Source organism: Lepidochelys olivacea (assembly GCF_965140295.1).
Source record: "Lepidochelys olivacea isolate rLepOli2 genome assembly, chromosome: 24".
In the NCBI taxonomy this organism is placed as follows: Eukaryota; Metazoa; Chordata; order Testudines; family Cheloniidae; genus Lepidochelys; species Lepidochelys olivacea.
The window spans coordinates 14,543,495-14,567,961 of NC_140434.1; the positions used below are offsets into that span (position 1 = coordinate 14,543,495).

A 24,467-nucleotide genomic window follows, 5' to 3' on the forward strand; every position below is an offset into this window, starting at 1 on the left:
TGCCTGGGCGGACTCGCTGTGGGAAGCGCACGGAGGGGTAGAGGATGCTGAATGCTCCGAGGTCAGACCCAGGAAGGTGGAAGTTGTGTGAGCTGTGTGTCCTGCAGACAGGCTGCTCACAGAAAGACTTCCCCAGAGTCCTGACTGGCTTCGTGGGGAGCAGTTCCAGAGCATCGCCTAGGGACTCCGTGACAGGAGGGCAGAAACTTCCTGAAGAAAAAGAATCCTGTCCCAGCCCCCTGTTCTGCCCCACACTTCCCGGGTGCCCTCGGGCACATCACTCAGTCTCTCTGGGCCTCAGTTCTTCCATCCAGGAAATGGGGCTGGTGGCGCTTCCCGCCCTTGCCGGAGCCTGGGAGGAGAACTACCCTGCGGGTTGGGAAGAGGCTCGGACTCTGGGGTAATGGGTGAGGGGCGCAGGGGGAGCATCTTAGCACCATCGTTTGGTATCTGGAGTCTGTCTGGAAACAAAATATTTCCCGAAAGTCATTCTAAAAACCTGTATCCAGCCACGGGAAATATTTAACAAAGCTGCATGTTTTTCCCTCGTGTAGCCTGTCCCCGACCTGGCACCAGCCCCCAGTTCTGCCCCCTTCCTGCCACTGCAGCCCCATCTCACCTCCTGACCCTCTCTGGGTGCCCTGGGCCCCTCTTAGCAGGGGGCTGTCCAGGAGGGTGCGGGGGGTGTCTCTCCTTGCAGCCATGGGCAGGGCGTGGGGTCTGGTGGATGTCCAGCCCCTCCCAGCCTGGCTCCCAGCCCCAGCTGTGCTAAGTATCCAACCCCACTCTAACCCCAGAGCTGGGAATGGAACCCAGGAATCCTGACACCCAGCCTCCCTTCCTCCCTCTAACAACTAGACCCCACTCCTGCCCATTTTGGGAGCCAGGATGCCTGGGTTCTATCTGGGCTCTGGGAGGGGAGTGAAGGCTACTGGTTAGAGCAGGAGGAGCCAGGACTCCTGGGTTCTATTCTCAGTGCTGCTGTGGGCCTCTCTTTTCCTCCCATTTTTTGGGTATGGAGACTGTAAACTCTTTGGGGCAGGGCCTGTCTCTCGCCTCGCCCAACAGGGCCCTGATCTCAGCTGGGGCAGGGACTGTCCTTGTGTCTGTGCAGCCCCCAGCACAACAGGGGCCCTGCTTCTGCCCCGGTCTCTTTAGATGCTGCTGTGTACGGATCAACAGACCTGAATACTAAAAGCCATGGCACCGCCATTGCCCTGCAAGGGCTAAATGGGATTCTATACCTGTGACCCTCCGTACATCCCCCCCCCGACACAGTTCCCCGGTTCTCCGCCCTGAGCCCCTCGTGCCGCTGCCCTCATCAATAGCAGTGAAGAAAGCCGCCCAGCCCTAGCGACAAATGAAGATGGGGGGGGGGGGGAAAGCTTTGCAAAAATTGGTCACACCAATAGGAAACCAGCAGCGGTGGTTTGCGACTACACCCGCCCCCCCCGGCACTTATCCATCCCCCTTGGGGAGCAGCGATGGACGGAACAATCAAAGTAGGTTCTGGAGATGTTCCTCCAGCTGCCAGTGTCTGGGCTCCAGTTGGCGCTACGCTGTGTTCAGTTCCTCTCTCTGGTGCGCCCCCCGCCCCCTCCTTCTGGTACAAAAAAATTTCCTCTTCCTTCTCATTTGTCGCACTCGATGTCACTGAGCTTAAAGAACCCCAACCAAAGCGCCACAGGGAGAGACACCCACGGCACTGCTCAGCTGAAGTCCTGCAAAGGAAGACGCCTTCCCCTACCCATTCCCAAGCATATGGGAAGGGGGTTGAGATTGGGGAGCATGGATGGTCAACCCAAGCAGGGGAGAAAGGATCTCAAGCCAGAAGGGAAGTGGGAGGGCCTGTGCCCCCAACATTGCTTAACAGGTCAGTCTGTCCTTTCTGTCTCTGTCCCATTCTAGCTTTATCTAGCGCTCCTGTTTGTTCATTTGTTCTTTTTTGTTCCTTTCCTCCTGTAGCTTGCAGGTTCTTGCTTGCTTTTTTCCCCCTCTACCTTTCATGCTCTTTCTTTCCTTCATTTTCTATTGTTTTTACTCTCCCTTTATTTCTTTCTTTGCCTTTCACACTCTTTTCTCTCTCGCTGGTTATTTTTTTTCACTTGCTCTTTTTCCTCTCTCCCTTCCCAGCCAAGTGGGTTCTCCTTGTGCACAGATTTAGGGGCAGGTTTCCCTCCTGACCACCAAGTGGATTAAACACGCCCCACGAGCATATTATGGGTTACCCAGCAGCTCCACTGACAGGACCACGGCTGGCCCGGGGAAGCTGGGAACCTGCATCAAACCGAAAACCCGCTGGCATCAAGGGAACAAGATCCGTGGCCAAGACCCAGTTGGATTTTGGGGGCAGCCTTCGATACTTAGAGGAGGGGCAGGGAAGACGTTTCTCGGGCTCAGAGCCACTTTGATCATCTCCAAGATTCTAACGCTTTGCAATCGTGCTGGGCTACTACATTTGTTCCTCAGTAGAGAAAGCCGGGGCTTAAAGCCTGTTTGTACAGCAGGGAGCAAAAGGGGGGGGTCCCAGAGCCAGCAAGGAAATCACAAGGGCTATGAAGATTAATCCACCATCATTCCTGGAAATCAGTGGCAGCGAGGCACCAAAAAGCTTGGGAAGGTCTGGGCCTGCTGGACAAAAGCTACTGCACCCAGAGATTGCTCAATCCTCCACACTTGGTTCTGCAGCCACGTTAAGCACAGTCCGGTAAGAGGATGTTTCAACCAGCGGGCTGTGGGGAATTAGCAGCCTTGGCAATAACAGGGGGGGCTTGTTGGCTCCCTGGCCAGCAGCAGCTTGGCTGTGTCCAGGGGGATTGTTTGATTTGCAGGGTGCTGTGGGGTTTTTTTGGGGTGGTGCCCTGAGAGGGGCCTCCTGCCCCCCACCGATAGGTGCTGTCTACCCCCACTTCCTAGCTGGGGGTGTCCCCCCCCAGCAAAGCATCCCTCCACTTGATTTCCAACAGGAAGGGGGAGGGGGTGAGTGTGGGAGCCAGGGCTCCTGGGTTTAGGCCACTCACCTCTTCCTGTTCCATCCCTCAGTTTCTCCATGGAAGAGGAATAAGGACAAAGTTGCCCCCAAACCCCCCCAAAGGCTTCAGAGGTGGTTCTGCAAGGAGGGGATGGCCGCAGCCAGGGCGGCGAGCTCAGGGGTGGGATCTGAGGGGCTGTTGCTACCTCAGCACAGGAATTAACCCCTGGGCTCAGGTGCCCAGGACAGGGCCGTCTTTACTCGCCCCTAGGGCAGGGCACAAGGGAGGGTGGGATGGTCCAGGCAGAACCACAGGCCAAGCCAGCCTGGAGCAGCCAGATAGAGCTGGTGCCCCCTAGCAGGGGACCATTCCCCACGCACCTGAGCCTGCCAGTCCCTGCCCTGGGGCAGGTCGGAGCTGGCGTCCCCCAGAGGGGAAAGGCCCCATGTCCCAGTCCCTGCCATAGACCTGAATGCGCATTAGTCAGTTTATTCAGAACAATGGGAATTACAGAACGCCACAAAACCCACGTGGGATCCCCCCCACACCTGACACTGCTCCCCCACCTCCGCTCAGCCCCACCAACCCTCCCACCACCAGCATCTGGGTCACCCCCCCTTACACTGACCCCCCACCTTGCGGAAGAGGGGACAGCTGGGTTAGGCCCCCAATACCTCCACCCCAGATAGGCGCGTCCCACCCACACTCCTTCCCTAACATGTAGGTAGCCACACCCAACTGCACTCCTTTGGGGGCGGGGCTCCCCAAGCCCCTCTCAGGCAGGATGGGGCCATCAGGCCCAGCTGTGCTGCTGGAGGGTCTTGAGGGCCAGGGTCCAGCACTCCAGCCACTGCTGCAAGGTGAGGCCCTGGCGGTGCTCCGCCAGCAGGGAGAACTGCCCCGGCTGCTCCCACCTGAACACAGGGACAGGGAGAGAGAGGGCAGCAGGTGAGATGGCTCCTTCCGGCCCCCCGCCCCAGTTCCCCCCCCAGCAGACACCACCACGTCCACTCTCAAAATCTGTCCCCCCCACATCATCCCTTATGGCATATGCCCCCCCCCCCCCGGCCACTCCCTAGGTACGCCCATTCTCCAGAGGCACCAGACCACCCCCTTCCTTCCCACCCCAGCATCCAACCTCCCCCCCATCAGTCCCTCCTGTGCCCCCCCCCTCCACTTGGGCAAGCCCCCTTCTTCCTCACAGCCCCCACCCCACCCCTGGCAGGAGAGAACCAACCCTGGACCCCCTCCCAGCACAGGATGGGCAGGGCCTCCCCCCTCTGGAGAACAAGGCGTCCCATAAACCAGGTGGGCGGGGGCTCCTCACCAGGAGTCGATCGTGGCCTGCACCTCAGGCCAGCGCTCCATGTGGCGCTCGCACTGCTCGGTCACCAGCTGGATCCGCGGCCCCAGGGCTCCGGCCTGCTCCCGGTCGTGGTCCCGCAGGGCCTGCAGCAGGACTGGGGGAAGGAGACATTGGTGAGGCCCGGAGGAGTTATGGCTGGGGGGGGGGGGGCGGGTGCTGAGTTGTGCTGGGCGGATGCCATGGTCCTGCCACCCTTCAGGCCGGCTCGTGTCCCAGGAGGGTGCCCCTTGCAAACCCTGGGAAGGGGCCACAGGCTGGGGGTCGCCCCCCTGGAGCCATGGGGAGAGCTCACCTTGCACGTCGGTCCCCTGGCGCTGCTGCAGGCTGGCTAGCGCCTGGCTCTTGTAACTCAGCTGGGCACGCAGGGCCAGCAGCTCCTTCTTCAGCTCAGCCATGTGGGGCAGGAGGTGCTCCGGGGCCTGGGGCAGAGACAGATAGACACAGGGAGTGAGGGGAGACAGGGCCTGCCCCCTCTCCCCCAAGATCACCCCCCAGGGGGCCGTGAGGAGGTTTAATGCAGAATAAACTTGGGGGGTGCTCCTGCCCCACCCCCTCCCTGGGGCCCCCCATCCCATCTCTCCCCAGAAGAGGGTCTCAGAGGAGGGGTTCAGTCCCACCCTGTGGGGAGACATTCCTGCTCCCTGCCCCATTGCTCCACCAAGTGTTCGTCTCACCTTGTAGAGAGGGAAGCCGGCAGCCTGGCACACAGTGAGGAAGGCCCGGTGCTGGGCGAGCCCCGTCCAGTCCAGCCGATGGATGGAGAGCTCGTGGGCCGGGACCTACTGGGACCTGGAGGCGGGGGACGACCGGGTCAGGGCAGCTGAGGATCAGCCCCTGAACCCCTCACCCTCAGGCATCCCCCATCCCCACCGGGCACCCCAGCCCACAGCCCTCCCGCTCCCCAGGAAGGGCTGGCGGGGCCCCGTCCTCACAGCAGCCTGCCGGCATAGTACAGCATTGGTGCCCCTGGGAGAGCAGGTACCAGTGTTCCCAGAGTATTAATACCCCAGAGAGTATCAATGCTCCTCTCACCGCTATAGGCTACCGACGCTCCTAGAGCATTATCAGCCCAGAAAGTATTAATCCTCCTACCACAGATCTTGGGTTCCAAGGCTCTCAGAGCATTACCCCCCGCCCCCCGGAGAGAGTATTCATGCTCCCACCAGAGTATTAAAGCCCCTGCCCTATTCTCAGGGTATTAGCTCTCCGCCCAGAGAATACGGGGTTTTCATTAGTATTCCCCAGCACCAACGCTCCTGCTCATCTCCGTGCCCCGACTGCAGCATTAATCCCACTGCTGAAGTACTGATGCTCCTCCCAGAGGACCAGCGCCCCCAGCTTGGGGCAGAGGAGCAGAGTACCAGTACTGCTCTGCGGGCACCTCCCTCCAACCGGCAGATCTCAGGGTGCTTTTCCCAGGGTGGGTCTCAGCCCCGTTTCAGTGGGACACAGGTGGGGAGGGAAGGGGGGGAGAAAATCCCAGGAATCCTGCATACCCCAAGTCCAGTAGTGCAGGAGGGGGAGCACAGGTACACCCCCAAGGCCAAGGGGCGCCCCCCCATATGGGGACCCAGCCCCTGGGGCAGCCCAAGAGGGGACAGTTGGCCCCAGGACCCTGCTCGCTGTGGGGGAGAGCAATCAGACAGAGCAGGAGGGTGGGGGGAGACTCACCCAGGGAGGCTGCGGTGCAGCAGGCAGGGGAGGGCGATGGCCCCCAGCTGCCGGACCTCGCGCTCCACCCCCCCGTGCAGCCGCTGCGACTCCAGGGTCACGTCCTGTTCCGGGCCCAGCAGCTTCCTCTGCACAAAGGCCTGGACCTGAGAGAGAGAGAGCGGGGTTTGGGGGAGATCATGCTGGTGCCCCGCCCTCCCAGCCCTGGGCCCCACTCCCCCAGCCCTGCCGGTGCCCCTCAGGCCCGACCCACAGCCTCCTGGTATCCCAGCCCTGGACTCCCCCATCCTCTCAGTGCCCCTTGATCCCGCCCCATGGCATGGGAGGGTGTCTCACCTCGGCCTGGTCCTTGCGGAGCTGGCAATTGATGTAGGAGGTGCCTTTGATCAGCGCCCGGACGTGCTGCTGCTTTTCGCACTGGGGAGGAAGGGGATAGAGAAAGTGTCAGTCCTGGGGATGCTTCAAGACAGTGTCCCTGCTCCCCCCGGGGCAGCAAGGCACCCCATATTCAACCCTGCAATCGCTCCCTTTCCCATAGAAGGAACCCCCCCGACCCCCAACTTGATCACTCCTTCCTTTCCCTGCCTCCCCTCCCCCCTATCATCCCCAAACCCATATGCACCCCCTCTACTTCCTTCCCCCCAGGCCAGCCAGGTACCCTGTGGATCCCCCTCTAGGAACCCACCACCCACGGGCACCCTCCCAGCCAACCCCACCTCATCCTCCTGTGTGCCCTACTGCCTCCCCACCCCCCAGGCAGGTCCCACGTCCAGAGGTTGCCCTGCTCTGGCCCCCAGATTCCCCCCCGCGCTTCCCGCACTCACCACCAGGTGGCGGAAGTCCAGGATGCGCTGACGCTTGCTCTGCAAGGCCTGCAGCTCCGCATGGCGGGCACTTGCCTCCTGCTCCAGTTCCTGGCAGCCTCGACGCAGCCCATCCCGCAGCCCTGCCAGCCGCACAGCCCGCAGCTCCAGGTCCAGCACCGCCCTGGGGGCCAGGCGGGACAGGCCAGTTCAGTGGGGGGGTGGGGGGGAGTCTCCCCAGCAGGGGGTGCTCACCACAGGGCCCCGAGAGCGCAGGGGGACCCCACAGGACAGGGAAGTCTCCCCAGCAGGGAGCGTGCTCCAGGGGGCCCTGACAGAGCCGGGGTACCCCTGGGTTGGGAAGTCCCGCCAGCAGGGAGCGCTCTCCCAGCGGTGGGTGGTCACGAACTGTGCAGGGCTGAGTCCAGGGGGCGGGGTGTCTCCCAGGGCCTGCGGCAGCTACCTAGCAAGGATCGCGTGCTCCGAGCCGTCCGCCACCAGCCGGTGCATCTCCTGCAGGAGGGAGGCCAGCTGGGTCGTGCTGCGCTGCTCCCGGGCCTGTAGGGGGAGCTGCTGCACCCACAGCTCCTCACACCTGCTCCAGCCTTCCTGCAGCCAGGGGAGGGAGCAGGTAAGGAGGGGCCAGGAGACTCTGCCCCCTCCCCCCACTATAACCCAGCTGGAGATATGGGCCCTGTTGTCCCTGGGACCCCCCAGCACTGAGATACAGCCCCTTCCCCCTGATATATCCCAGACCCCAGGAGCCCCAGATGTGGCCCCCTCCCCCCGGCTATATATCCTAGCCACTGGGACTGCCCAGCCCCCACATGCGGCCCTGCCTGCCCCTCCCCATGCCCCCATTCACCTGTATGAGGCCCCGGACTGAGGGCAGGGCTGCTGGCGGCCCCGCCAGGTCTTCCAGACGGGAGCTCTCGTAGCGGAACCTGCAGGTCAGAGGGCAGAGATACAGGTCCCAGCATTGGTGCCATGGGTCACTGCAGCACCACTGGGGTGACAGGCCCCAGAGCCCCGACTCTGCCCCCTGCAGTACAAGCTGACACCACCAGGGGGCCAAAGACCCACAGCACCCCTCTCTCTCGAGCTCTGACTCTGCCCCCACCCCCAAGTACAAGCCACCACCACTGGGGGGCGATAGCTCCGTACAGCACCACACCCCCACACTGTCAGCCCCTCAGCGGTACCCACTTGAGGGCCTCTACGTCGCGGGGAATGTCAACGCGGCTGGTGAGCTCCTGCATCTGCAGGGTGTTCTCCAGGGCCAGGTGCTCCAGGGCTGCCAGGACATGGTTGGGAGGGTGGGAACCCACGATGGCCTGCGTGGGCAGAGAGGTGGGATGAGCCACAGTGGGCCAGGGACGCTGTACCTTCCCTCACGGCTGGCTCCAATGCCCCATACGGGGCTAGAGGGCGCTGCGCTGCAGGGAGCAGGGTAGGGGGCTCTCCCCTGGCAGTCAGGGCTGCCTCAATGCCCCAGCCCGGCGCTAAGGGGCGCCCAGCTGCCCCTCCCAGAGGTGGCTGCATCTCTGTAGCAGGCGAGCCGTCCCCAGGGTCCCTACCCCATTGCTCCTCCCTCCCCCCCCCCCCCCGTTACCTCCACCGTGCTCAGCCAGTGCTGGTAGGACGCGTCCAGCAGCTCCTCGCTTGTCCTGCTGCTAAGAGAGAGACACACGAGGCGGGTCAGAAACAGAGCACGGGGGAAGGAGAGGGCAGGGGAGCTCACAGGGTCTTACGGGACGGCCCCAGATGTGCTGTGCTCGAAGAGTGACTTCAGGAAGTGGAAGCGCAGCTGGCAGGCCGTCCGCACGTCCCGCTGCGGAGACAGGGACAGACACGCGGACGGGTTACCGGGGTGGAGAAGACACGACGGCCCTCAAGAAAGCTGCAGATCACCAGGAACCACTGGATCCTCCCCCCTTATTGGGATCCAGGCACCAGGTTCAGGGAGATCCCTCAGGATCCCAAGACCTGATTGCCAATGGCCCGACAGACTCTCCCCGGGGCTCGGCACCAGGCTCAGTCCGATTCCCTCCTCCTTCCCAACCAAACCCCATCGCCAAATCCCACAGGGAGATCACCAGAGCCCCATGCTGGCATTCACAGGGCTCAGATTACCGGGTACCCCTTGTCACTAGCCACTAGAGCCTGCCTTGCCACTAGAGCCACTAGAGCCTGCCTTGGCATCTCCAGATTCCCCCCCATGAGATCCAGGACTGGGATCCCCAGATCACCACCCCCAACTAGCAGAGGGGAGCAGGATTCTCAAATTCCACTCCCCCCGCCCAGGATCTACCCACTATCCTCTCCCCAACTCACCAGTACTTCAGGCTCCAAGCCAGCAAATCCGAGGGCAGGCAGCTTCCCTCCCACCGTCAGCTCCACCTTGGCCTTTCTGCAGAGACCAGAGGAGGCTGTGAAAATTGGCGGGGGGGGGTTGCGGGGGGAGGAGGGAGAGGGACGGGAGAGGAAGGGGGAGCACAGTTCAGGACACCCCCCCCCCATCCCCATCCCCAGCGGGACCCTGCCATGGAGCAAAGGATACTGAGAGATGCTACCCAGGATAGGCAATCCCCAATCCCTAATGCCACCTGCCATGGGACCCCCTACCAAGGAGCAAAAGATTCTGGGAGCTACTGCCCAGCAGAGATGTCCACCGGATAGTGCTTCAGAAGCAAAGGATTCCGGGGGACGCGACCAGGAGCAGTGGGGACCCCACGCTAAGGACGGAACCACCCCCCACACACCTGCTGATGTCCTTCAGCTGCTCCAGCCGCCCCCTCAGCTGTGCTACGCTGCCCTGCAGCTGCTGGCGTTCCTCGGCCAGGCGGGCCGCATAGGCCTTGAGCAGCAGGGAGCGGCGCTGGGCGTCACGGATCCGCTCCTGGGCCGCCTCCAGGGAGACCTCTGCGGGGTGGGAGCAGAAAGACCATCAGGGAAACCCCACCCCAAGCCCCAGACGCTAACTACAAGGCCCCACTCCCCTCCCAGAGCTGGAGATAGAACCCAGGAGTCCTGGCTCCCAGCCTCTCCCACTCCCCTGCCTCGCTCCCAGAACCCAGGAGTCCTGAGGTGACCGGGTGTGAACCCCACAGGTGATTGTCTGGGGAGGGACCATAGGGGGAAAATCAGCAGCCCCAGGGGCCACGGGAACCTTGCGGATGGGGAAGAGACCACGTGGGGAGATGCTACCCCCAAGGACGGCGGGGCAGGGGAACAATCCTGCCCCGCCCCCCACGAAGAAATGGGGTGAAATGGATTTGGGCTGCAGGGGGACGATCCCACTGGGTGTTGGGGGAGAACAGATGGGAGGACTGGGGTGGACTTTGTGCCCTCCACCCCCAGAGCAATGGCCTGGGGTAGAGCGCTGGAGGCACAGACTACGCCGCCTCCCAGATCCTTGGGGCTCCCCCCTTACCGTCAGCCATGACCTCGCACTGGGCTGTCTCTATCTGCAGGTCCAGCTGCTGCAGCTCCCCACGCAGGCGGGCCACGCCCTGGGCAAGCTGCTGGCGCCGCTCCTGCTCTGCTTCCGACCCACTGGGCTTTCCCTGTGGGGAGGGGGAGACACCGACTGCTGTAGACCCAGGCATCCTGCTCCCCCCACGGCAAGGCCCCTGTTCCACCCTGCAGCACCCCAATCCCAATACCCCACCCTCCCCATATCTACCAGATCCACAGCTCAGCAACAAGGCACCCACTCTCCCCCACCCTATCCCATGCCATAGGACCCCTCTGCACCACGATCCCACCCCGACTCACTTCCCACCCACTGCTCCCACCCTATTCCACCCCGCAGCACCACCTGATCCTCACCTTGCCCCACGACCCCATCCCTACCCTGACACACTCTATCCCATCCCACAGCACCCCGATCCCCTTCCCCGCTCCTCCAAGTCCAGATTACCATCCCCTACCGACTCCCCCACCCACCACAGCAACACCCAATCCCATCCACAACACCCGTCCCGTCCCATCCCACCCACAGCCCTCACCCACACGCCGCTATCCACCCAGCAGTCTCCACCGGCCCCCTCACCTCTGCCTCCTCCAGATGCTGGTACCTGACGCAAGGTCTGAGTAAAGGAGGCTGAACGTAGAGAGTGACAGAGGCCTGGACAGAAGGACAGACACACAGACGTCAGGGAGAGCTCGGAGCCAGCAGGCTTCGAGGTCCAAGGCCAGGAGACAGACGCCAGCCAAGGGTCGGCAAGGAAATTAAACCCGCTCCTATAGGGCATAGGGGACACCGGGCTGGATGGGCCCAGGGGCTTGGTCTAGGCAGGGACGGGGCAGGACACTGGGCTGGATGGGCCCCTTGGTGAAAAAGCTGCCCATAGTAACAAGCCCCCACGGCAAAGGGGAACGAGGAAAGGATACCACAGCAAGTTCCCTCGGATCTTCTTCACATTCCTGTGAGGAAAGAGAGAGGGGTGAATCTACTGCAGAAGCAGCAATGGCTCTGGGAAGGGAGGGGGTCCAGTGGTTAGAGCAGAGGAGGACGGGAGCCAGGACTCCTGGGTTCTACCCCTGGCTCTGGGAGGAGACCTGAAAAGCAGAAGGCCCCATGTCCGATTCCCCGCTGCTGCCCCCCTGAGCCAGCCAGTCCCCCGCCCTGGGGCCGGGTGGGAGCCAGCGGCCCTTTGAGGGGAAAGGCGCCGCACCCCATTCCTCTCACCTCTGGTGGTGCACGTGCCGGGTGACGTATCTCCAGATCTCCGCACACTGGCCTGAGCACATCCTGGGGATACAGAGCAACAGCATCAGCCCCACGGGGACGCGACCGGAAACCCCTACGAGGAGCATGGGTGGCCCTTGGTTGAGGGCCGTATACCCCCCCCCACGTCCCTGCCCCAGGGCTGGATACCCCCTTTTCCTTCCCTCCCCCCACCGGGCCGGGCTCATCCAGGTAACCTCACAGGGCTCGGGGGTAACCTGGCAGGGGGCTGGGAGGCCCTTTTATGGGGGAGAGCGGAGTGTGTGTGTGGGGGGCGCCTCTGGCCCCACAGCTGGGAGGGATATAATCAAGGGGCAGTGAATGGGGATGTGGGGGCAGTAGGGCAGTCAGGGAACCCATGGGGAAGAAGTTGGAGGGCTGGGGGCTGGGGCAGGAAGGTACCAAGGAGCAGAGGAGGCAAGGGGGGGGCAAAGGGGGGAGGAGGACCGGGGGGCAGGACGCGAGGAGAGAGGGAGGCCGCCCCCACAGCGGGGACCCCGAAGGAGCAGGGGAAAGGTGGCCGGGGGGGGGGGGGGGGGAGCCGCAGGAGCCCGCGGACAAGGAGGGAAACGGGAACTCGCGGAACAAAAGGAGACCGGGAGCATGCGGGGGGGGGGAAGGAGCCGGGGGGCCCGAGCCGGGGGGGATGGTCCGGGGGGGCGGGAGCCGGGGGGGGTCCCCGCGCTGGGGGCCCGGGGCTCTCACCGGCGGAAGGCCCCGTCGGGGGGCACCTTCCCGGGGGACAGCCCCATCTCCCGGGCCGCCCAGAGCTTCAGCTCCAGCGCGGGCCCGCCCCGCTCCATGCCGGGACCCGAGCACCGAGGCGCCGGCCGCTGCCGCAAGGCCCGCCGGGAGCTGGGGGCGGGGCCTGCCGCTGCTGGGGGGCGGGGCCTGCCGGCAGCCGCAATTTGCTGTTCCCCCCTTCAGGTGCGGGTCCCAGCACAGGCCCCGGGGTGGCCCCTCCCCGGTGTGTAACAGCGCCACCTGCAGGCTTCCGGCAGGACGAAGAGAGGCGCAGCTCATGTGCCCTGCGCACTGAATTCCCGCGGGGAAGGTAAAAAAAAAAAATGTGCTTGAGTCGCGCGTGCTGCAGGGGGCGCGAGCGGGGCCGCGAGGCCAGGGTGAGCAAGCCGGTGCCGTCAGCACGCTGCAGCGAAGGGGCCGGCTTCATGCAAATAGAGAGAATCTTCCGGGCAGAGAAACGAGTGACAAGGCGACCGCGAACGAGCTGGGGGAATGGAGCAGTTTTGAAGCTGAACTTTCCGGCCGGAGGCGGTTGGCTCTGACTGGTGAACATGGAGCGGGAAGGCAAAGGCAGTCGGAGCAGAGTGGAAGTGGTCGGAGCATGGCTGTGGCGCTAGGGCCGCTCAGCGGCAGCGGTCACCGTGGCGTGGAGAGCGGTGGGAACGGGTGGGCCGCAGAGCAGCTCCGCGGCAGGGTATCGCTTCTCGGCCTTTTGGCTAAGATCAAGTGTAGTATCTGTTCTTATCAGTTTAATATCTGATACGTCCTCTATCCGAGGACTATATATTAAATGGATTTTTGGAGCAGGGAGATGGAATAGGAGCTTGCTCCGTCCACTCCGCGCATCGACCCGGTATTGCAGTACTTCCGGGCACGGTGCACCTCCCCTCGGGGACATTATCATGGTTCAAAAACAGATTCGATCGCTCTCTTTCTTTTCTAATCCCCAGGCGTTCAACTCTTTAGTTTGCTCGTGGGGAGCGGTGGGTGGGTCGGTTGCGTTGAGGGTCTGTTGTAATCCTGGGAGCCGGGCGAGGAGAGCTTTTTGTGTGACTGGAGATGTGGTTAAAAAGCCGGGACTCTGCTTTGCGCGGTGAGTGCCTTTAGCAGGAGGAGGCGTGAATAGGGGTTTATCAGGCAGATACTTCTTTATAGACACGTGACCTTCAATAGTAGAAAAAAAAATAACCGCCTGATGAGCGGCTAGACAGGGTGTATTCTTCTCCCCACCCAACAGCTGGTCCACGTGTTTTGATTTGTAAGCTCAAGTGAAGGCAGTAGGTGTGGAACTGCTCCCAGCACGCAAGGGCCCCCATCCTCTGTAACAGAAGTTCAAAACACTCCTGTTTAACTTCTGGTTCCATTTGACGCCATCAAAGGAGGCCTGAATAGAGACTGGGAGCGGCTGGGTCACTACAACAAGTAATTTCCCCTCTGTTGATAGTCACACCTGCTTGTCAACTGTTGGGAAGTGGCCTCCTGAGCCCTGACCCGCCCCCCCGCCCTTGGTAAGGCAACTCCCATCTTCTCATGTGCTGTATATTTATACCCGCTTACTGTACCTTTCACTCCATGCATCTGATGAAGTGAGTTATAGCCCACAAAAGCGGATGCCCAAATAAATGTTTTCGTCTCTAAGGTGCCCCAAGGGCTCCTCCTTGTTTCTTCTGTGAAAGGCTGGTTTGTGGCAACGGTTTGTGGAGACGCTACCTATGCCCCTGAAAGAGCTTCTCCCGTCCGCCTCGGTAGCGTCTCCCCTAAATGCTTCAGTGGCCCAGCTGCAGCGCTGGGAGCGTGAGCCCCTGGCTGGGAGAAATCCATTGCCCAAGCCATCTCCCTAGGAGAAACCAGTCTACAGCCGGGGGGATGGGGCTAGGTCAATAGAAGGTGTCACTCAGGGAATGCATTTTACACCAACATCCATTGGAAGCGTAGACCAGGGCTCAGGGAGAGAGTTGTTTCCCCCCCCCCCCTTGCAGTTTTTTGTTTTTCCACCAAGCTGTGAAATCACAACCAGCCCCAACGGGGGAGGGAGAGGGAGGGGGAGGGAGAGAGAGAACTGCCAAAATGAAGTGAGCTCTGGAGAGCGAGCAGAGCTGGCTGTTGTGACCCACGAAGGCTGCCGCCTTTCGTCTACACGGGGGCATTGACTGGCCTCCTAGAAGCAGAGTAACCACTGCGCTGTAGCTCTTCCAGTGTCACCCTCCGACACGGGCACTCTGTTCCAAATAAAAGCAACTTTATTCCCCAAAATTACTACTCCGCTTCCAAAGCTATTCCGCTCTGGCCATGGCAGGAACTGTTCCCAGGTAGACAAGCACCTACATCTGCAGGGCTCCCACGCGACCGAGTTGATAGCTGGGGCATGTTCATTGGTGCCCCCTTAGAGGAAGAAACTGCTGAGGGCAGTGTTGTATTCTCCCTCTCTCCAGCCATCAGGCCTGCACGCCAACATAGTCCAGCACGTTATTTGGCTCCGTACAGGGGAAAATGGATAAAATTCTATGGCCTGTGTTAAACAGGCGGCCAGATCAAATGATCCCGTTGTCCCTGCTGCCCTTAAAATCTAGGAATCCATTGTTGCGGCTTTACCTAGTCTGAGAGGCAGCGAAAGGAAGGGAGGGAAAGGCAAAGGAACCTTTGAGATGACAGCCCCTCCCCAATAAATGGCACCTTTTCAATACTTAAATATCAAACGGGGAACCCCCAGAGTCTTAACAGTCTCGGTCTCTTCTCCGCAGAGCTAGAGCAGACCTGCCCCTCAGAAGCTCTTTGGAGTCTAATCTCCTCAGAGACCGATTTATATTCAGAGCGCAGGAACAGGGATAAGCAGCTCTCCAGCGCGTCACCCGCTAAGGCAGTGGAAACTGAACCGGACTTCTCTTTTCTGTTACGGGGATCTTCTCATGCACGCTCCACAAAAAGTCACAGGAGATAGGAACAAACAACTGGAAGAATTGCCGTTGTGAAATATATGCACCTTTCTGGATGTACTGAGCTCTGCTCCGCCAGGGAGACGGAATAGGAGCTTGCTCCATCCACGCCACACGTCGACCTGGTATTGCAGTACCTCCAGGAACGCTGCACCTCCCCTCGGGGAAACTACCAGTGGGGAAAGGGGCGGGGGGGAAGTGGGGAGAGAAGAGAGGAAAAAAAAAAAGTTGAGCTGTGTGTTGGCTTAGGGTGCGGTGTCCCTCTTTGTAAGAGGCAGAGCTGAGGTGGGGCACCGGCCGGCCTGTGATTTAGGAGATCTGGGTGCAATTCCCTGCTCCACCACAGACTCCCTTTGTTACCTCCGGTAAGTCGCATAGCTTCCCTGTGCCTCAGTTCCCCACCTGCATGGAGGGAACAACAGCCATGCCCTGCAGATTGCGAGGGGCTCAAATGCTATTGTAATGGGGGTCCACTCAGTACCGAAGACAGGAGCTAGATCCTGTTCCATCTCGCGGAGCCGGACTGATACCAGACGACTGGGTGAAAAGCACTATTGAGAAGGGAAGTATTCTCACACTTGCAGAGTCTGAAAGACCAGCCTTGTTCTAAGCGCAGATGTTAATTTTAGATTTCGGCATCTTCCCCTCCCAGAGTCAGTGGGGGACAAGGAGCTCCTTGGCACCAAGGATTCAAGATCTACAACAAAGACTAAAGGCAGGAAAGAGGTAGACGAGCAGAGTTACGGGGTTGGAGTCTTTGTTATTAATATTAATAGCACAGTAGCACCTGGGAACCCAGCTGAGGTTACAGATCCATTGTGTCAGGCCCAGCACAGACATAGCTTGAGAAGCAGCCTTTGCTCCACAGACCTCAGTCTGTTCCCCCCCCCCCCCTTGCTCCTTTGAGAGGGGCAGGGGGCCATAAAACTAGAGATCAGACTTCTCCAGGTTAGAAAAATTAGGTGAGTAACACCTTCTGCACTGGTAGGGGGGCAAATGCTGTGGTGATCCTATTGTATAGTTATGCAGGGCACCGGCACCCACCAGTCACTGATCTTTTACCTAAGAACAAAATAGTTCCCTTGTCCCCTAAACAGAACAAACCCTCCGAAACCCAAACGTGTGGGTCCCGCTCCCACTTAGGTTCAGAGAACAACTCGAAGAGCCTTTACTGAGCTTTGCGGGCAGTTGAGTGGCTTTCAGACATTCCTTGCTACCTGCTAATATCATCTGAGAAGCGAAACCAGTCAGTCCTCTGGCTTCTCTGCAGCTGAATAGCCACAGAGGGCTCTCAGGTCCCTTTCCTCCAAGCTGCCTCTTTGACTTTACACAAAAACAATAAAAAGGGGTTGCCTGCAATTCCGCTATCCCCGTCTCCGACTGTGGCCAGTACCAGCTGTTGGACAGAAAGGTGGGAGAAGCCCCAGAATGGGCAACGGTGGAACCAGCTGCCCACAGCTAAGTTTCTCCCCCTCCCCCCAACCCCATTACTCAGGTCTACACAGAAGCGTTCCGTTTTATAACCTGCAAAAACGTCCCCCTGACCAACAAGGACACTCTCCTTATTTTACAGATACACTCCAAGGCCTTGATCCTGCAAGGTGCCAAGAGCCCCACACACCTGACATTCTCCAAAACCCACTGGTGCCACCCCACCCACTCCCCTTTGGACAAACAAGGACACGCAGAGGACAGTGTTTGCCAAAGCTTGGAACCCTACAGACATAGGAACCCCTCGAGACATAGAGGAAACCCACGGATCACCACACCTATCTTCACAGATCCAGAAATCACCCCAAACGCACCAAGCAATCTGTGGTCTACCGGCAGGCACTCAGATCCCACAGAATACGCTCCGAGGAGACAGTCCGGGACAGGTGCCTTAACACGCTCAAAACCGCCTTCGCCAAAGGGGGACACCCCACCAGAGAAGTACATCGCATCGTGGAATGGGCCACCCAGATACACCAAGGAAACGTGCTTCAATACAGAAATAAAACCCCCACCGACCGCACACCCCTAGTGCTCACCTACTACACCCTACGCTGCAACCCATAGGGGGTATCAAACAACTAAAACCCATACTCGATAGGAACCCCATCCTGAAAGAAATCTTTCCTGAAGCCCCACTTCTGGCCTTCAAAACAACCCCTAATCTCTCTCCAAGCTCCTCAGCAGAAGCGAGCTCCCCACAGACCAGGACACACCAGCTCACGGCAGCACCAGACGCAAAACCTGCAGACACATCTCCACTGCCACAAGGACCAACACGCCTTTCGAGAGCCACGGGTCCTACACATGCCAATCACAACATGTGGTTTACCTCATCCAGCGCACCAAACGCCCCCACAACAACGATGTGGGTGAAACCAGAGAATCACTATGCTCACAAACGAACAGGAAAATGATAAGACAAGACCACCACGTCGTCTGTGGGTGAGCACTTCTCACAGAGCAATCACTCTTGTATGTGATCTGTCAGCCCTGGTCCTCGAAGGAAACCTGCACAACACTTTCAGAAAGACGGGCCTGGGAGTTGAAATTCATAACTTTGCTAGACACTAAAAATCCCGGACAGAATAAAGATACCGGCTTGAGGGTTTATTTACAACAATCTGGAAACCGCTAACCACCTCCCCCAACCGCTTTCCCCTCCGCCCCTTTACTTTCTTTCCTGTGGCTGGAGGAGGGTTAACAGGCCACTTCACCTCAAAAAAGGGCCCCTTGAAAGGTGTTAACTACCCTGAACAAGCTATTCCTCCTTCCACTTAGCAAGCAGGGAAACTCTGAGGCTTTGTCTACACTTTTCAGAGGAACAGCCCTGTTATTGTCTTTCTGGGGGCTTAAAAAACCAACACAGAAACCCCACCCGCACGCCCGAAAAACACCTTCTGAGAAGTTTAACTCCGAAAAGCGCCTGTGTGAGCAGCGCTCTGTGTGCAGGGACCTGCTGCTGCTCCTGGGGGGTGGAACGGTTTTGTCTGCGGGAGAGCTCTCTCCCGCAGACAATCCGCAGCGACACTGCGCTCCTTTTAGCGGCACGGCGGTGGCGGATTTGTCACGCCCCCGAGCAAGGCAGTGATACCGATGTAAGTCTGTAGCGTGCACCTGGCCCTGCTCCGGTTTACTTTTGCCAAGGCGAAACACGCTGTTGGCAGGAGCCATTTATTCTCGGCACACTTCTCTCTGCCCGCCCCTCCCCCGAAAAAGGAAACCTAAAGCACCCAAAGGAAGGGGTAAAATTAGCCATAAACGAGACACACACACGTGAGCTTAACAAACAATAGACACACCCACCCGCTACAGCCAGAAGAGTCCCCTTTCCACACATCTCTGTGGGCACTCACCGGGGCCATCATCTTTCAGAGCTCCTGCCGCTACTCCCCCGCTGCCAAAGGCTGAAGGACCTCGTCCACAGGGAGAAACCCAACCTAACTAATGCCCCAGGCGCCTCCCCTTTCCCCACCATCTCTTGGGAGGCCACAACAGCCATAAAGTAGAGGTAGCGGGGACACACAGCTCGTTTCCAGGACACCACCAACAGGAGGAGGAACTGGGACCTGTGTCCTTGGGTATTTTATGCCGGTCGTTAATCACAACAGGTCTTGGCTGTGGATCTGAAGACAGTGGATTTACATCATACCCGTGACCCATGTGCGACTGAAAAAAATATGCACATATATAAAAGTGGGGAGGGGGCAGCGTAACTGCCGGCTTCATTTTAAGTGGGAGAAAAGGAAGGTCTGGTAGGTAGGGTACTGAACTGAGCCTGGAAAGTCACTGGTTCTGTTCCTAACTCAGACACAAAGGCCCAGATCGGACCTCGAAGGTGTTTAGATGCTTAACTCCCACTGATTTCCATGCGAGTTAAGTGCCTAAATACCTTTAAGAATCTGGGCCCAGTTCCCTCGGTGCCCCGGGGCTAGTCATTTAATGTCCCAGGGCCCCTATCAACGATCAGCACCACTTCCCTCCTTCACAAGCATGGCGGGGATAGAATCAGGAGGTGCACAGAGACTGCAGTGGTGGGGGCCAGATAAGTACCTCGACCGATTGCGGTTTACCTGGATTCCCGAGGGCAGTCCCAGGATGGCAGACAACCCAGGAGCTGGGATCAGGTAACAGGGTTTATTTCCGTAGTCGCCTTCACGTCGGACGGAAACAGAGCGAATGCTGAGCCCCGCGAGTCCCGCCGGAGTCAGGTCCGGCCTCCCCGATCTCTGCAGCTGCGCCGCGGGAGCCCTTCAGCCCGGCCCCTCGGCGGAGCGGCTCTCCCGCCGCTGCCCTTAATCCACCTCCCCGAGCGATGCCAGGAGAGGTGGGGGGGGGGGCGGGACGGGATTTACGGTCAGGTGCCCCCCCCTCACAGATTTCTGCCAGGGTTTGCTGGCACCGCTTGGCCACATGCTCCCCCCAGCAGCCAGAGCCTCCGAGCTGCGCCCCCCACGTAGGAGCAACAGCTGGGAGGCGGCTGCTTTCTCCTGGGGGGGGGGGGGTCCGAAAGAATCTGCGAGCCAAACTTTTCCATTCCCCCCCCCCCGGCGCATGGGCAGGTCCGGGCGGCAGGTAGCGAGAGGCGCCCGCTCCACCGCGTCTCCCCCGGGAAGCTGGTCCCGTGGCAGCTGTGACCTCGCCTCCCTCCCGCTCCGCAGGGAGAATTCAAAGGGCCGAAGCGGCTCCCCGGGACCGAGCCCCAGGCCGGGGCCCCGTGGCCGGGCTCTGTCCCTGCAGCGCAGAGCGAGTCTCTCGCCGGAGACAGCGGGGTCCGGTCAGCCAGAGCCCCGCCGGGCCCCCACTGCGGGGCGGGGCCTCCTCCGAGGGCGGGGAGCCCGGGGCTCAGGCAGCCGGCGGGGGAGGGGGGCGGGTTCAGAGGGCGGGGAACCCGGGGCTCAGGCAGCCGGCGGGGGAGGGGGGCGGGTTCAGGGGGCGGGGAGCCCGGGGCTCAGCCAGCCGGCGGGGGAGGGGGGCGGGTTCAGAGGGCGGGGAGCCCGGGGCTCAGCCAGCCGGCGGGGGAGGGGGGCGGGTTCAGAGGGCGGGGAGCCCGGGGCTCAGGCAGCCGGCGGGGGAGGGGGGCGGGGAGCCCGGGGCTCAGCCAGCTGGCGGGGGGGGCGGGTTCAGAGGGCGGGGAGCCCGGGGCTCAGGCAGCCGGCGGGGGAGGGGGGCGGGTTCAGAGGGCGGGGAACCCGGGGCTCAGGCAGCCGGCGGGGGAGGGGGGCGGGTTCAGGGGGCGGGGAGCCCGGGGCTCAGCCAGCCGGCGGGGGAGGGGGGCGGGTTCAGGGGGCGGGGAGCCCGGGGCTCAGCCAGCCGGCGGGGGAGGGGGGCGGGTTCAGGGGGCGGGGAGCCCGGGGCTCAGCCAGCCGGCGGGGGGGGGGCGGATTCAGAGGGCGGGGAGCCCGGGGCTCAGGCAGCCGGCGGGGGAGGGGGGCGGGTTCAGGGGGCGGGGAGCCCGGGGCTCAGGCAGCCGGCGGGGCGGGTTCAGAGGGCGGGGAGCCCGGGGCTCAGCCGCTCGGGGCAGCGGATCAGTCGGTCTGACCCCTCCCCTCGCGGCGCACGGGGCGTAGCAAGCCCAGCAGGAGCCCACTCGCCCCCCCCCTCCCCCCGGTTCCAAAGGCGTGGCCGGGTTCAGGACTCGTGTTATGCTCCGCTCCTCCGCCGCCCGGACCAATAGGAGCTCAGCCTGCCTGCGGCTCGAAAAGGGGGCGGGGAGGCCGCCGGGTTTGGTCGGGTCCGCGCCCGTGAAGGGTCTGTCGGAACCAAGGGACTGCGGAGACCCCGGTTCGGGGCTGCTCAGGGGACACTGGTGGGCAGCAGGTGGCTCTGTGCAGGGTGACCCTCTATCTAGGGAAAACTAAGGTCCCCACCCTCCCTCTGCGGGGAAGCGGTGGGACTCTCTGCGTGGGGACGTTACAGGTACTAGTGTGTAGGGACTGGGGCGGGGTGAGAATCCCGCTGTAGGGGAAAGCCTGGGTGCTTCAGGCCCACCGAGGCTGTCCGAGAGGGTTCTGAGCAAGGTCATCTGCAAGTGCCCAGGAATGGTGGGACCGGGGTGGGTGAGAATCCACCTGTGGGATGGGGGACGAGACCTCTCCCTAGGGTCAACATAAGAGATCCTTGCATAGGAGAAGAGGCCCCCATTCGCTGTTCGTTTTCCCCCTCGCTCTCTCTCACCCAGAGTCCAGTCTCCCTCCGCTGCCAGGCAGCATCGTGTCCTGCGCTGTCCAGCCTTCGGCCAAGGGGCTCAGAACATCCGGGCTTCTTTCTCCACCGGGCAGGAGGCTCTCTCTTTCTTGGGCCAGCACCGCCATCTGGGCTCTGCCCTGTCTGGGGCCAGTGCGGTCACTGCCCCACAGAGCTCCACACCCTACTGGAACACAATTAATGCAGCCAGACAATAGCCATGGAGGCAGGGAGGGAACGGGGCCTCTGTGCACCATGGTGCAGAGCCCACAGCTGGGATCCTAAATCTGCAGGTACTTGGGAAGGAATAAGATAGTAGTGACATTTCAGGCTCCCCGTGGCTTTAATGAGAGCTTTGGTGGCAGAAGGAAAATGAACTGTATAATTATTCAATCTATTTAACAGAATGAGGCCCAAACGAAAGCCCTAGTTTTAATTAAATGATAGAAAACAGTCATACATACCCCCTTGAAGTCCTGTGATCGTTCCATAGAGACCAGTTACTAAGGGACTCCTTCTGCCAGGTGTTGTCAGTAGCAGCAAGGACCTGGTTGAAATATCTAGAGGTTCTGCGTGAAATGAACAAACGCGCTGGCCACCGAGAAGCCTGGGGAAAACGAAATCCCCCTCCTTAGGCACCCTTAACAGGCAAATCTTCTCTCGCAAGTCCTCAGTAACTGTGTCATTGAAACAAAGAAAACTTATACGAGAAAAGGAACAGCATTAAGGTAGGACGCAATAAATCAGCTGCGTGGTGAATGAATACAAAGCAAAATCCCCACTTCCACAGTACGTTGGGCAATGTTCTTTGCCTCAGTTTCCCCGCCTGCAGATCTGACAGTCCTATGAACAAATATTCCTTTAGCACACCGCTCCTGCTGTCCTCCACTCATGGTTTGCGGTCAGAAGTTAGTACTGCTCCTCCAGGACAGCATCTCTCACAGCCACTACTGTCTTCAGCCACAGTATAAAGGTTGAGTTCTGAGGCTCTATTACATAACGCAGCTCTCAGTGATTCCAGGTAACAGCTAATTTAGACTCCATGATTTTGTACATGTATCTGGGATTATGTTTTCCAATGAGCATTATCTTGCATTTATCAATATAGAATTTCATCTGCAATTATGTGTCTGATAATTCTGTTCTTTACAATTTGTTTGGGACTGAAGTTAGGCTTACTGGCCTGTAATTGCCAGGATGGCCTCTGGAACCTTTTCTAAAAATTGGCATCACACGAGCCACCCTCCCGTCATCTCGTACAGAAGCTGATTTAACTGATAGGATACATACCACGGTTAGCAGTTCTGCGATTTCACATCTGAGTTCCTTCAGAACTCTTGGGTGAATACCATCTGGTTCTGGTGACTTATTACTGTTTAATTTATCAATTTGTTCCAAGACCTCCTCTAACGACACCTCAACCTGGGACATTTACTCCGATTTGTCACCTAAAAAGAATGGCTCAGATTTGGGAACCTCCCTCATATCCTCAGCCATGAAGACTGATGCAAAGAATTCATTTAGTTTCTCCGCAACGGCCTTATCGTTCTTGAGTGCTCCTTTAGCATCTCAATTGTCCAGTACCCCACTCGTTGTTTAGCAGGCTTCCTGCTTCTGATGTACTTAGAAACATTTTTTTTGCTGTCACTTTCTGAGTCTTTGGCCAGCTGTTCTTCAAATTCTTGTTTGGCCTTCCTAATTATATTTTTTACACTTCGCTGGCCAAAGTTTCTGTTTTCCTCAATAGGCTTTAACTTCCACTTTTTTAAAAGGATGCCTTTTTGCCTCTACCGGCTTCTTTTACGTTGTTATTTAGCCACAAGGGCAATGTTTTGGTTCTCTTACTGGGTTTTTTAAGCTGGGCTATACATTTAAATTTAGCCTCTATTAGGGTGTCTTTGAAAGGTTTCCATGCAGCTTGTAGGGATTTCACTTTTGGCACTGTACCTTTTAATTTCTGTTGAATTAACTTCCTTTGTGTAGTTCCCCTGTCTGAAATTAAATGCTACCGTGGTGGGCTGCTGTGCTTTCTCCCCCTCTCTCCCCCCCGGGATGTTAAATTTTATGTTATAGTCACTGTTACCGAGCAGTCCAGATCCTGTGTTCCACTTGGGACTAAATCAAGAATTACCTCTCCTCTTAGGGGTGCCAGGGCTAGATGCTCCAAGGAGTAGTCATTTACGGTGTTAAGAAACTTTCTCTCTGCATCCCATCCTGAGATGACATGAACCCAGTCAATATGGGGACAGTTGAAATCCCCCATTATTACTGAGGTTTTTATTTTTATAGCCTCTTTAATCTCCCCGAGCATTTCACAGTCACTATCATCACCATCCTGGTCAGGTGATCCGTAGTAGATCTCTACCGCTATATTCTTTTTCTCCGAGCATGGGATTACTATCCATAGAGATTCTGTGGTACAGTTTGGTTAATTTAAGATTTTTCTGTCATTCGACTGCATGCTTTCTTTCACATATAGTGCCGCTCTCCCACCAGCGTGACCAGTTCTGTCCTTCCGATAGATTTTGTACCCTGGTATTACTGTGTCCCATTGATTATCCTCATTCCCCCAAGTTTCTGTGATGCCTCTTATATCTATATCCTCATTTAATAGGAGGCACCCTAGTTCACCCATCTTAGTAGTTAGACTTCTAGCATTTGTATATAAGCACTTTAAAAAAATTGTCACTTTTTGGCCATCTGCCATTATGTGATATAATTGAATGGAACTCTTTCATTTCACCGTTTCTCATCAGATCCTACCCGTATGTTATCATATTCCATCCTCTCCTCCTTACTTGGACATAGCGAATTTCCATTCATAGATCCTCCCCTAAAGCATTGGCTCTCAACCTTTCCAGACTACTGTACCCCTTTCAGGAGTCTGATTTGTCTTGTGTACCCTCAAGTTTCACCTCACGTAAAAAGTACTTGCTTACAAAATCAGACATAAAAATACAAAAGCATCCCAGTACAAAGTGCTGACTTGTGCATTGTTACCACACAAATATAAAATAAATCAGTTGGAATATCAATATTGTGCTTACATTTCAGTGGAGAGTGTAGAGA

General features: G+C 58.9%; 1 protein-coding gene across 4 annotated transcripts; it reads right to left on the reverse strand.

The window, feature by feature from the left end:
- Positions 1 to 4,299: 4,299 nt before the first annotated feature.
- On the reverse strand, positions 4,300 to 20,026 carry LOC311512237 (HAUS augmin-like complex subunit 5; the record flags this gene model as incomplete). Of its 4 annotated transcripts, XM_084613352.1 has the most annotated exons (17): positions 4,735 to 4,757; positions 5,013 to 5,127; positions 6,010 to 6,155; positions 6,346 to 6,426; positions 6,834 to 6,996; positions 7,276 to 7,421; positions 7,678 to 7,756; positions 8,019 to 8,146; positions 8,425 to 8,485; positions 8,564 to 8,643; positions 9,147 to 9,222; positions 9,575 to 9,734; positions 10,246 to 10,378; positions 10,867 to 10,891; positions 11,208 to 11,240; positions 11,506 to 11,568; positions 19,286 to 20,026. In XM_084613352.1, 15 exons carry the CDS (start codon positions 11,565 to 11,567, stop codon positions 5,118 to 5,120), a joined length of 1,383 nt encoding a protein of 460 aa, XP_084469478.1. In that variant the 3' UTR covers positions 4,735 to 4,757; positions 5,013 to 5,117. The 4 variants fall into 4 exon arrangements, with proteins under 4 accessions (XP_084469477.1, XP_084469478.1, XP_084469476.1 ...); XM_084613351.1 differs by lacking the exons at positions 7,276 to 7,421; positions 11,208 to 11,240; positions 19,286 to 20,026 and adding exons at positions 4,300 to 4,432; positions 12,250 to 12,567 and having other exon boundaries at positions 4,631 to 4,757; positions 10,867 to 10,941; XM_084613350.1 differs by lacking the exons at positions 11,208 to 11,240; positions 19,286 to 20,026 and adding an exon at positions 12,250 to 12,567 and having other exon boundaries at positions 8,425 to 8,482; positions 10,867 to 10,941.
- Between the last annotated feature and the right edge of the window lie 4,441 nt (positions 20,027 to 24,467).